General features: G+C 42.9%; 1 protein-coding gene across 1 annotated transcript in view; it reads right to left on the bottom strand.

Annotated features, from left to right (window-relative positions):
* Positions 1-12,553, bottom strand: part of LOC126195258 (RNA-binding protein 42-like) — a 358,082-nt gene that overhangs the window by 16,104 nt on the left and 329,425 nt on the right. Inside the window, exon 6 of the mRNA XM_049933783.1 lies at positions 1,998-2,132. Coding sequence (XP_049789740.1) covers positions 2,008-2,132 — 125 coding nt within the window. The 3' untranslated portion in view covers positions 1,998-2,007. The remainder of the gene's footprint in view (positions 1-1,997; positions 2,133-12,553) is intronic.

Genomic DNA, 12,553 nt, shown 5'->3' with positions numbered 1-12,553 from the left:
TTTATATCCCAAAACAATAAGTAACTGTTGTGTGGTGGTAGAGTTACAATTCGTGATTATGTGCTTCGTGAAGGTCCTGGGTTCGATTCTGGGTTCCTCTTACATATTAACTGACTCAGTTACAAATCTGTATATTAAGTTTTATGTATACTGTTTACACTGCATCACTAAGTATATATTTCAGGTCTTGCCAAAGAACTTGATCTTTAAGTGTATATGCACCTATCCCAGTACATCACGCACGTTAAATCCCTAATAAATTACAATGAAACATGAAATTTTACATATATCTGATGTTGCGAACATAATTCATCAGCAGTCAGTGTTAAGGCCAAGCATTTCAAGTAATCTAAATAGTCTGTAAAAGTAAATGATACAAAATTTTTGTGTAATGATTTGTCTAAAAGTATGAAATAAAAAATTGGGAAACGTTTGATGCATCTCCTTTTCTGTTCATGATTTCGAGCATCATTCAAAGGCATGTAGAATGTTTCTCTGATCTATTTGTTTCACTTACATAAATCATTTCATAAAATATTTGACCGATTTCTTTCATTTTTTATTTTCAAGTTTTACTCAGAAAGCATGATCTCACTGACTCCTCATTTGCCTTCCTAACGTACTTGATTCGAAGGAAGCCTTTTCGACATTTAAATATCGCATCAATGTATCTTTTTATGTGCAAAATAGCTAGGCCTTGAACAAATGAAATTTTTGGCACTTCATTTACATAGCTTGACGCAGCTTTTCGTGAAATATTTCAATTTTTCCTCAACTCATTAATTAAGTCTTCGTTGTTACCCTGATTACTTTCAAGCACTTAAATATTTTCATGCAAAACTAACCTCACGCTGGTCACTTTGATATCCTGTTTGCCTGTTTCTCTCTCTTTGTTTGGCTATGAAAATTCGGACAGAACCTCATGGTGTAATTTATAGGGAGTCTTGTTTTCGCTCTGCTCGCGCGTTTACAAAAACGTTTCGAGTGTTTATCATACGATAAAATAGTCCTTCTGCGTGCTATCATTTCCAAAAATCGTCGTTTCGATAGCTTGAACCGTTTATGAGATCCGACGATTTTTACGACCACTTGATTCCAGAAGCGCAGGAAAGGTTCGGCCGCGCCGCGAGCGATCCGTCCGCGGATATAACCAATATCTCAACAATGAAAAGAGATATCGTTCTGGTCTCAACTTTAAATGCAATTTAGATATAGTAATTACATTTCATACGCAATAATGTATGGCCTACAATGAACTATACGGAGAGAGTAGTCAATGTGATTTTACCTCTGCAAATTCTTAAAAATTTCGTGCAGCTATGTACTGAATTTCGTGCAGCACAGTAACTATGACGAATAATGAAAATAAGTTGAGACCTTTATCGTTTAAAGATATGAAGCTATAAGATGCGGAAGAATCAAATTTTTTCACCGAATAATTTTCGTAAAATCGGATGATAAATATTTCATAGCTGCCGTCGCGTCCGCTCCACTGCTTTCCCGAGAAGACACGTGGCTGTCGCTCTCTGTCGCGCGTGCTGCAGCGACAAGATTCAAACCAGTTTGAATTCAAACGTCGCCAGTAGCAGCGGAAGACAGGCAGCGACACAGATGCTGCTCACGTAGGACACTTCCGTAACCATACCTGCGGTTGTGTTCTGTCGCCTGAAGCTGTCGCGCGCTATCGGTCGCTTAGGACGCGGCCTAAGTGTGTGCAAAGAATGGTGTATCCCATGTTTTTACTTTTTGTCTCATGACAGATGCAATGACGGCAGTCAGTCAAAAAGTGTAATCAAAATAAGAAATAAAAAATTGTGACCAAGACAGAAAAATTGTGTGTGTGTGTGTGCATTTTTATGGTCTCTGACCTACACAAAGATGACGTGCATGCTTTTTTGTTAGGTGTATTGTTACTTTATAGACACATCTTGTACTCTTCATCATTATACTCAGGGTTGCCTACTGAGGATCGGGACAAATGGAGAATGAAGTCTGACCTTTCACGTGTCACCTGCCAGTCAGCAATCCGATGAGAGTGGCCTTCTCACGCTCCTTCTTCCGCACGGTCTCGATATTCCGTGCTCGCCATGTGCTCTTACGCAGCTTAATTGGCCGGCTGCCCACGTACCGTCCTGTGAAACATAAAATGTGTTCTTTAGATAATTGCAATCCAACTTCAGTAGTTTCTGAATGACAAGAAATTAATAGGTAATTTTTTTAAAGCTCATAGTGTTAATTACATTTAAAATACAATCTGCATTTCTTTCTTTGCATTCCATGGCATCTGACTAAGATTGTTCACATTCAAGTTCTGCTCTAAGAAAAGAGGGATGCACCACGAAGGAGTTATCTGATGGTATGGAAATCGGTGTATGTGACATACATGCACAGACAGACAAATGACTACAATTACAGAAAAAGTGGATGATTTATTCAAGAGAAAGAGCTTCATAAAGTGAGCACGTCTATAATGCGTTGTTCCGCCTCTGACCCTTATGAAAGCAGTTATTCAGCTTGGCGCTGATTGATAGAGCTGTTGGATGTCGTCCTGAGGGACATCATGCCAAATTCTGTCAAATTAGTGCGTCAGATCACTAAAATCTTGAGATGGTTCGGGGACAGCGCATAAAGCTCCAAATATTAGTTCGGGAGAGATCCGATAAACTTGCTTGATAAGGTAAGGTTTGGCAAGCACGAAGACAAGCAGTAGAAACTCTTGCCATATGTGGGTGAGCATTATCTTGCCAAAATGTAAGCTTAGGATGGATTGCCATGAAGGGCAACAAAATGGGGCGTAGAATATCACCGACATACCACTGTGATGTAAGGGTGCCGTGGATGACATACCAACAGCGATTTCATCAACCACGTGTGGTGCAACGGCCGTCAGCCTCTTCCCAGAACAACGCCCAGTTCTCCAGCTAATTCTTGACGCTTCGCACAGCACGTGGAGAATGAGGCCCCTCCCGTAATTCTTTTGGCCGGTGGTATTGTCGGAGTCCAGCTGCAGCATTACTTTTGTTTGACAATAAGAGCTTCACCAATAACGCCCTGTTCATTTTGTCCCAGCTCATGTTGATATGTCAACAAGTGCACTGCGACTGGTCAGATGTGTGAGACTATGAATCACGATGACTGATCACGGATCCTGGTGGCCATAGTTTGTACTGGACGGTGGCGCTGTGATTCACGGAAATCATGCACCCCACACTCTGGGCATTGATGCTACCAACATTGGTACTCGTACAGTAATTAGTTTCCGTGTTATAAGACGTTAAAATGTGTGAAATCTTATGGGACTTAACTGCTAAGGTCATCAGTCCCTAAGCTTACACACTACTTAATCTAAATTATCCTAAGGACAAACACACTCACGCATGCACGAGGGAGGACTCGAACCTCTGCCGGGACCAGCCTATAAGATGTTAAATAGGGAAAGTTTAATTATAACTACCCAGTATACAAGTGATGAATAAAATAATGAAATGACGACTAACGAACTAAAAACGAATTACATTAGCAGACTGGGAAATAAATTCAACCCATTTGGCAACAATGAAAAATGTAATATATTTTGCAAAGTAACCTACTGTTCACGAAAACAGCATTTTAAAACAAGTTTAATAAATTATAATTCTCGTTTTTTTAAATTTATTTTTTGAAGGAATTCCTGAGGATTTGGAAATTATCTGCAGCTGCTGCTGCTACACACAACAGTCCACTTTCCATAGCAAAACTTCTCGACAAAGTGGGATTCGTAACACTAGTTGAAAATGCATGGCAAATCGTTCATATGTGGCGTGGTTGTGGCGAGCGACCAGTTACAGACAATATCGCATGCGATGCTTCACTGTGATCCGTCACCCATGATGGGAGCTCTTTAAGAACTATGAGTACTTGTTGATCTTTGTTACTATGAAACACAGCTCTTCTACTGGAAGCTCTGTGCTATTATGAACGACATACAGAATTCAATGAAGAAATGAGGACACATTATTATGTTAGCTGCACTTTTGAACCATGCTAAAGGAAGTACTCAATAAGGTGTCCAATCACAGGAAGGCACGCTTCTGTACAACGTCTTAGGGAATTGCGTGCTCACTAAAAAACACATGGTTGGTCACCAATACGCTGACAGGTATTGGAGGCGCATTTCTGTAGTGTTTGTACGTCATTTATGAGGCCCGCTTCATCCAAGCATAAGAACAGAATATCATCTCTGCCATTTCCTGTGTGGAATAATAGGTCTCCATTTTGGTGGCAAATGCAAAGATAAAACAACAATGTAAAAGTATTTCACATAATTATCATAAAACTAGCTGGTTCCATTAGAACTAGTGCAAGCAGTGCACCTACCCAGAACTGTGAATATGATTTACAGTAATAACACTAATAAATGTTTACTGCATTCTGTATCCAAAGACAACAGCAGAACAATGTGTCGTCATTTGTTTACAGCATTCTGCAGGTCGTTTGTAACAGCAAAGAGCTCACAGCAGAAGAAATGTGTTTCAGAGTAAAGAAAGCAAGTGCTCATAGCTCTTAAGGTATGCATTTTAGAGTCCATGTTTACTGGACATTTTTGTCTTGTTTTGCTCCTATCAAAATACGGAATATTCTTTTACTAACATCTTTTATAGTTCGTCAATAGTAGCGGTTCTATCACACATCCGTGAGGCATGCCATACGCTACCTCTGTTTGGATAGAGTCAAACTACAAACTGTAGAGGTAGACGCCGTAAGCTGGGGAACATTCATTTTCTAGGGAGGGGAAAAAAGTACTAGGGAATTTAGCGCAGCACCTCTTGCTGCGAGGCTTCTATTAAGTTAATCCATTAAGCACGTGCAGAGGCTGGATTGCTGGAGTGTTCCACGAATCTGCGCCTCTGGGAAGACGGTCCACGCTTATTTTAGGCAGTGAGCCTCTGGCTTTTCATAAAATCTCTCAGACGGCAATGGAAAGATGAAAGTTACGCTAAACGCGCTCCTGCCGAAGTTGGACGTAATCCATCAAGTGTTCGATCGAATTAAGCCAGAGAGGGCGAAGTTGACAGCCACACCGTGCGGCGCCGCGCAGAAAGGGCCGCCAACAATGCCTGCATACTACGGAAGGGGGAAAAAAATCTGCACATAACTTTCCTTATAAATTTCTCGGTGTCGAAAACCAAGAACGAAACGCGAAAATAAAACGCACGATTGTAGCTTTATGCAGAATATTTATCTGTTCTTGTTCTGAGGAGTGCTCCTCTTCGGCAACTGAGGGCAAACCGCGTGGTCGGTATTACCTCGTCTTGCCACAATTTACACAGTGTAAACTCACCAGGAGACGACTGCATGGCTGTCAATCGAAACATCGTGGCACGGTCACCTCACGAAATACTCGTTATACCCGGAAAATTTCAGTAATCATAATTTTGAATCTGTTTCCCAGGCGGAAAAATTTCATTAATTTTAAAAACATTTACATACCTCCGGCCCTAACTACACTTAAGAACAGATTCCTGAGGCTTAAAAGACATTACAGAGATCTTAATTTCTCCGTGTTCATGGTGACTGAGCTCCGCGGCAGTGGATTAAATTGCTTGAACAAACATTACATGTGTTCAGAAAGTGACGAGTTAATTTATAGCAAAACATACACTGAAGAGCCAAATAAACTGGTACACCTGCCTAATATCACGTACGGCCCCCGCGAGCACGCAGAAGTGCCGCAACACGACGCGGCATGGACTCGACTAATGTCTGAAATAGTGCTGGAGGTAACTGACACCACGAATCCTGCAAGTCTGTCCATAAATCCGTAAAAGTACCAAGGGTTCAGATCTCTTATGAAAAGCACGTTGAGAGGCATCTCAGATATGATAAATAATATTCACGCCTGGGGAGTTTGGTGGCCATCGGAAGTGTTTAAACTCAGAAGAGTGTTCCTGGAGCCACTCTGTAGCATTTCTGGACGTGTGGGGTGTCGCACTGTCCTGCTAGACTTGGCCAAGTCCATCGGAATGGTCAATGGACGTGAATGGATGCAGGTGTTCAAACAAGAAGCTTACGTACATGTCATCCGTCAGAGTCGTATCTAGAAATGTCAGGGGTCCCACATTACTCCAACTGCACACGCCCCACACCGTTACAGAGCCTCCATCAGCTTGAACAGTCCCCAGCTGACATGCAGGGTCCATGAATTCATTAGGTTGTTCCCATACCCATACACGTCCATCCGCTCTATACAATCTGAGAAGAGACTCGTCCGACCAGGCAACATGTTTCCAGTCATCAACAGTCCAATGTCGGTGTTGACGGGCCTAGGCGAGGTCTAAAGCTTTATGTCGTGCATTCATCAAGGGTACACGAGTGGGCCCTCGAATCCAAAAGCCCATGTCGATGATGTTTCGTTGAATGGTTCGCACGCTGACTCTTGCTGATGGCGCAGCAGTGAAATCTGCAACAATTTGGGGAAGGGTTGCACTTCTGTCACGTTGAACGATTCTCTTCAGTCGTCGTTGGTCCCGTTCCTGCAGGATCTTTTCTCGGCCGCAGCGTTGTCGGAGATTTGATGTTCTACCAGATTCCTCACATTCACGGTACACTCGTGAAATGGTCGTGCGGGAAAATCTGCACTTCATAGCTATCTCCGAGATGCTGTGTCCCATCGCTCGACTGCCGACTATAACACAACGTTCAAATTCAATTAAATCTTTATAACCTGCCATTTTAGCAGCAGTAACCGACCTAAATACTGCGCCAGACACTTGCTGTCTTATTAAGGCGTTTCCCACCGCAGCGCCGAATTCTGCCTGTTTACATATCTCTGCGTTTGAATACGCATGCCTATACCAGTCTCTTTGGCGCTTCGCTGTATAAATGAATTACGTCAGTGGAAAGTTGTGAAAGCCCAAAACGCGCCTTGGAAGATATAAAATTTTATACAAATGCTGGTTGGTGTATTTCTTCAATTAACTACAGCTGTCTATAGGATAACTGAATTTGGGGTTTTTTACGTGGTTTTTATAGGAGATAGATACTTTAAAGCTATTTTCTATCGCAGCGGAGAGCGGACTGCTGCAATGGATGCCTGCAGACAGCACAACGTCGCAACTTCGGCGCTTAAACGTCAAGTGCCAAGTAGTTTAACCTGGACTTACGGGTTACCGGCCGCAAACGTCGCCTGCAACTGGCTGTGGTAGCCAGCCCCTTCAGTAGCAGAGCAACACGGCAACGGGCGAATAGGACAAGTAGAGTCGCCAAGTTCGTTATCGGACTGATCGTCGACGTGGTAGCTGTTCTGTAAGCAGCTAGCTGTCAGCCACTTTGTTATTCCGATCCAGGCTGGGCAAAGGCGACGAATGACGCCGAAGAAGTCCGACGAAAACGGAGCCGCAGGGCAGAGCTGAAGCCTTGCAGCGCAAGGCAGCCTATCCAGCCCCTGCGTCGCCAGTCCAGCAATGAGACACAAGTTGCATACAGCGACAGAAGCCCTAAATTTGTTCTCTCTTCCCATCAGTGGCCTCGTTCAGTATGTATTAATGCGAGGAGTGTTTGGGAATTATGTGTGAAAACGTCATATTTTCTCCAGCGAGAAAAGTGGACGAAACGGAATAGAAAAATTAAACACGTCCTTACAATGGAAACTATCACGATTAGTAAATCTGATACAAAATTATACTGGACGAAGAAACCGTGTCTCTATCCCGTCAAAATTGGATCTTTAATAGCATAACCGGTACAAACTGTTCACGTATGGATCTCGCCTGACTCTGCAGGAGTCGATTTTTTTATGAATAAACGGAGAGGGACAATATTTTTTGTTACCTACTGAAATGTCAGTATACAAATATATTGCTGAGTAGTTTGGCTTTCATCAAGCTATTCTTTATGTAGTCGATTTACAAGTCGACAATGTCTAATACACTGACAAGCGACAACATTATGACCACTCTCCACCGTGACGTTGGATGCCGCCTGGAGATTAGATTAGATTAGATTAGTACTTGTTCCATAGATCATGAATACGACACTTCGTAATGATGTGGAACGTGTCAGGTTAATAAAAAGTGTCTATGCAAGATATTACATTACACAAAATATTACATGACACTTAATATTTTTAATTTTTTTGTGGGGGTTGGGGAAATTACCCACTTATTATATCCAAAAATTCATCTAATGAGTAGAAGGAGTTGCCATTAAGAAATTCTTTTAATTTCCTTTTAAATGCTATATGGCTATCTGTCAGACTTTTGATGCTATTAGGTAAGTGACCAAAGACTTTCGTGGCAGCATAATTTACCCCCTTCTGAGCCAAAGTTAGATTTAACCTTGAGTAGTGAAGATCATCCTTTCTCCTAGTGTTGTAGCCATGTACACTGCTATTACTTTTGAATTCGTTCGGATTGTTAATAAAAAAATTCATAAGTGAATATATATATATTGTGAGGCTACAGTGAAGATCTCTAGCTCTTTAAATAAGTGTCTGCAGGATGATCTTGGATGAGTTACAGCAATTATTCTGATTACACGCTTTTGTGCAATGAACACTCTTTTACTCAATGATGAGTTACCCCAGTATATGATGCCATAGGAAAGCAGAGAATGAAAATAGGCATGGTAAGCTAATTTACTCAGATGTATATAGCCAAAATTTGCAATGACCCTAATAAGTAGCTGAACTCAAACGTTTCAGCAGATCTTCAGTGTGTTTTTTCCAGTTCAACCCCTCATCAATGCATACACCTAGAAATTTTTAATATTCTACCTTAGCTACCGATTTCTGATCGAAGTCTATTATTTATCAATGGTGTCATTCCATTTACTGTGTTGAACTGTATATACTGTGTTTTGTCAAAGTTTAATGAGAGCCCATTTGCAGAGAACCACTTAATGATTTTCTGAAAAACATCGTTTACAATTTCACCAGTTAATTCTTGTCTGTTGGGTGTGATAACTATACTTGTATCATCGGCCTGGTGGTGCTGCGGGCGCGTGACGGGGTACCAAAAGCATGTAAGCGGAGCAGACACGGACGGGGGATGCCGCTAGCGAAGATATAAGCTGCAAATGGGGAAATCCACTGAGATAAGCGACTTTGACAAAGGGTAGATTATTATTAAGCAGAGCCTGTGAACGAGTATCTCGAAAGCGGCGAAATTGGTCGAACGTTCACGTGCTACTGTCGTGAGCATCTACGGAAAGAGGTAGGACGACACACTGAAGCTACCACTAGGGGCTAAATGGTTGGACGTCCACGACTCTTCACAGAACTTGGGGTTCGGAGGTTTGTCTGATCTGTAAAATAGGACAGATGGTGGTCTGCGGCATCTCTGCCGCAAGGGCACAATGCTGGTGCATGCACAAGTGTTTCGGAGCATACCGTTCATCCTACATTGTTGAATATGGAGCTCTGCAGCAAACCACTCCCACGTGTTCACATGTTGACCCAATAACATCGCCAACTACGGCTGCAGCGAGCACGGGACCATCGGAATCTGACTGTCGACCAATGGAAATTTGTCGGTTCTTCGTGTTAATCACATTTTTGCTACACTAGGTCGACGGTCGTCTCCACAAACGCCGTCATCGAGGTGAACGACGGCTCGAAACGTACATCGCGCCACGGACGCAGGCTGGCGGGACTAGTATTATGCTGCGGGAGACATTATCCTTCGCTTGTATGGGGCCTGTGGTAGTGATCGAAGCCACGCTGACAGCTGCGAACCACCTGCGTCCCTTCATGCTTCATGTCTTCGCCGATGGCGATGTAATCTTTCAGCAGTGTAGTTGACAGAGTTGCTGAGACAGAACGGTGGTAATAATCGAAGACACGCTGACAGCTGCGAACCACCTGCGTCCCTTCATGCTACATGTCTTCGCCGATGGCGATGTAATTTTTCAGCAGTATAATTGATAGTGTTTCTGAGACAGAACGGTGCTACAGTGGTTTGAGCAGCATTATAGTGAACTCGCACTGATGTCTCGCGACCAAATTCGAATGATGCAAATCCTATGGTACCCATCTGGGTCGCTATCGGGCGTCACCATTGCGTACGCAAATCAGCAGGCCTTTATTTACGCGAATTGCATAACCTGTGCTTAGATATCTAATGCCACATACCTCCTCAAACCTACCAACAAACTGTCGGATTCCTGATACGCATGATCAGTGAAGTACCTCGTTCCAAAGAAGGGCAAACAAACTATTAATGTTTTGGCTCATCACTGTACGTACTGACTCGATGAGTGCCCTATAGTCTCTTAAGAGGGCAGTCGGAGGAAAACTGTAAATCCCTTGGTACACGACTTACTTAGAAGTCTCAACAGAGCGATGGAACTGCATTTACTGATACATATGCAGTGGATACCGAGACATTCGTAACCTCTTGAAAGGAGTAGTACAGTGACATAAGGCTCGTTGATGCCAGCATCGATACTTTTGCGAAAATTATTCGGGGAATGTGCAGAAACATAAAGGCAAGGCAGCCAGAATCCGCTGTTGAGGTAACGCACCACCAAGTGGTGCTCTCATGCCAGGTTCCGTCGTTACACAGCAAGGTCTGCAGGAGGAATGGCCAACGTTGACGGATACGACGGGAATGATCAATCGAGGCAAAAAAAAGCTAGTAAACATTATCTTTAAAATGCATGCCCTAAAATGTCCCTGATACTGCGAAACAAATCTCTTCTACTAGAAGTTCTTTACTTTCCGTATTTTGAGAGGTGTTAGTAAGGACCAAAAAAAGAAAAAAAAATGTCCTATAAGCATGGTCTCTAAGGTGCAAATCTTAAGAGCTGTGAGCATTTGTTCAGTAGAAGTAAAGTGTTTCACGGTAGCGATGACGGACAAGTGGTCATCGCTCTTAAGGCATGCATTTTAAAGCCCACGTTTAGCGGTCTTTTTGCTTCGATCAATCGCTCCTGCCATATCTCTGAATACCGATCATTCCTCCTGGGACACCCCATATACAACAAGACGGTGGGCCCATGCATTAGGCGTCTACAGGGAGGCACATCCTTGTCCTCACTCATGCCTCACCCCCCCCCCCCCCCCCAGGAATCTCGAGTACAGACTCCTTATTAACTACAGAACCCTCGTACACTTCCCGAAATAATTTCTCGCGATCCCGCAACATCTCTCGTTTGCCCAGTTGTAGGATTAAGTGGCTGTTCTGAGTGAAACAATACTGCGCGTTTAGCAACTGCTGTATAACTTACGCTTGTTCGCCGGTCGCCCGCCCCAACGGATAAATTTCCTAAATTTTTGTGCTTGCCCTTGGCTGCGCTACTGAGGTAAAACTTATTCCATCTTGGTCATAATAGAAATGCAACAACAGCTATGGAACTATATATGCAAACTTCTAGTATATGACAAGACTCTTTGGAAAACTATTTCAAAAGTGTATACATACTCATGTTAAAGTGGCCACCTTTATTGAATACGAGTACACAGAAAGCTTGATACAACAACGGACCATAGCCACGTGGCTCTGTTTACTCCGCAACAGCAGATTCCGACCGCCCTGTCTTTCAATTGTACCACATTTCCCGGATATTATCTGCAAAAAGCTCCAGCGCCAGCACGGACAAGCGGTATGACACTTTACTCGTCTCTTCGAATGTTTACGGATGTTAAAATACATATTGTTCCATTAAAGGAAAAAAAACCATACCCGCTTCAATACCTCGGTTGATACAAGAGTTAAAAGTATTACCCATACAACAAAGTTACCTGTCTACTGTCATTTTTCGAAACCTTTCTCCGATTTCTTAAACCGTTTACGAAATAAAAAGGGAACAACTCGTAACTTATTCACTCTGCACGTACGTATAATTAGACTTCATATTAACAACGGTGTCTTTTGCTGTATTTGTGCAGTCAAACTAACTTATTTTTTGGTCTCATTATCGGACATAATTGTTCGCTTATCATCATCTTTCTTCGTTTCGGCGAACTATGGACCGCGTCAATTCTTCTGTCTCGTTTTCCGCGGTTTCACTATCGCTCAATGCTCTTGCATTCGTTTCCGGTGTTGTTATTTTGTCTCTTCGGTTTATGCTTTCCCGGTCATCAGCAGCAGCTTTTCCTGGAAACCTTTGCGTGTTCGATGTTTTTGCTTAAGCGGATTACGCTCCTGGATCTCTTTAGGAGAAATTTCCAGTTCTCGTAGACCAAAGTCCAGCTCGTGTGAACTACGAGGGATCGACAAAAATACGGGAACACCGCGATAAATGCATGCTTGAACATGTCTGCAGATGCTAGCCATGCTGACAGGCTCCGCTTTTGTATCTGACCGCGGACACCAACTGTGCAGCGTCCTCAGTACTTTGAAAATGTCAGTCGCAGTCAAAAGTGTTCGGTGTGGTTGAGAGTGCGTTATGCCGGAGCTAAGTGAATTTGAACATGAACATGTAGTTGATCTCGTATGGTGTGTGCTTCCGTAATCAAGGGAGCCGAAATGTTTTTTGTTTCAAGGCGCGCCGTATCTAAGATTTATAATTCATACAGGAAACGCGGCGGAAAAACATCATCCGCTACGTCACACCGCGGACAAAAGTGTAATTG

The sequence above is a fragment of the Schistocerca nitens genome, chromosome 7 (assembly GCF_023898315.1).
Source record: "Schistocerca nitens isolate TAMUIC-IGC-003100 chromosome 7, iqSchNite1.1, whole genome shotgun sequence".
NCBI lineage: Eukaryota > Metazoa > Arthropoda > Insecta > Orthoptera > Acrididae > Schistocerca > Schistocerca nitens.
Note: the sequence above shows the minus strand (reverse complement) of the source record. Positions and strands in the feature narration are given on the sequence as shown.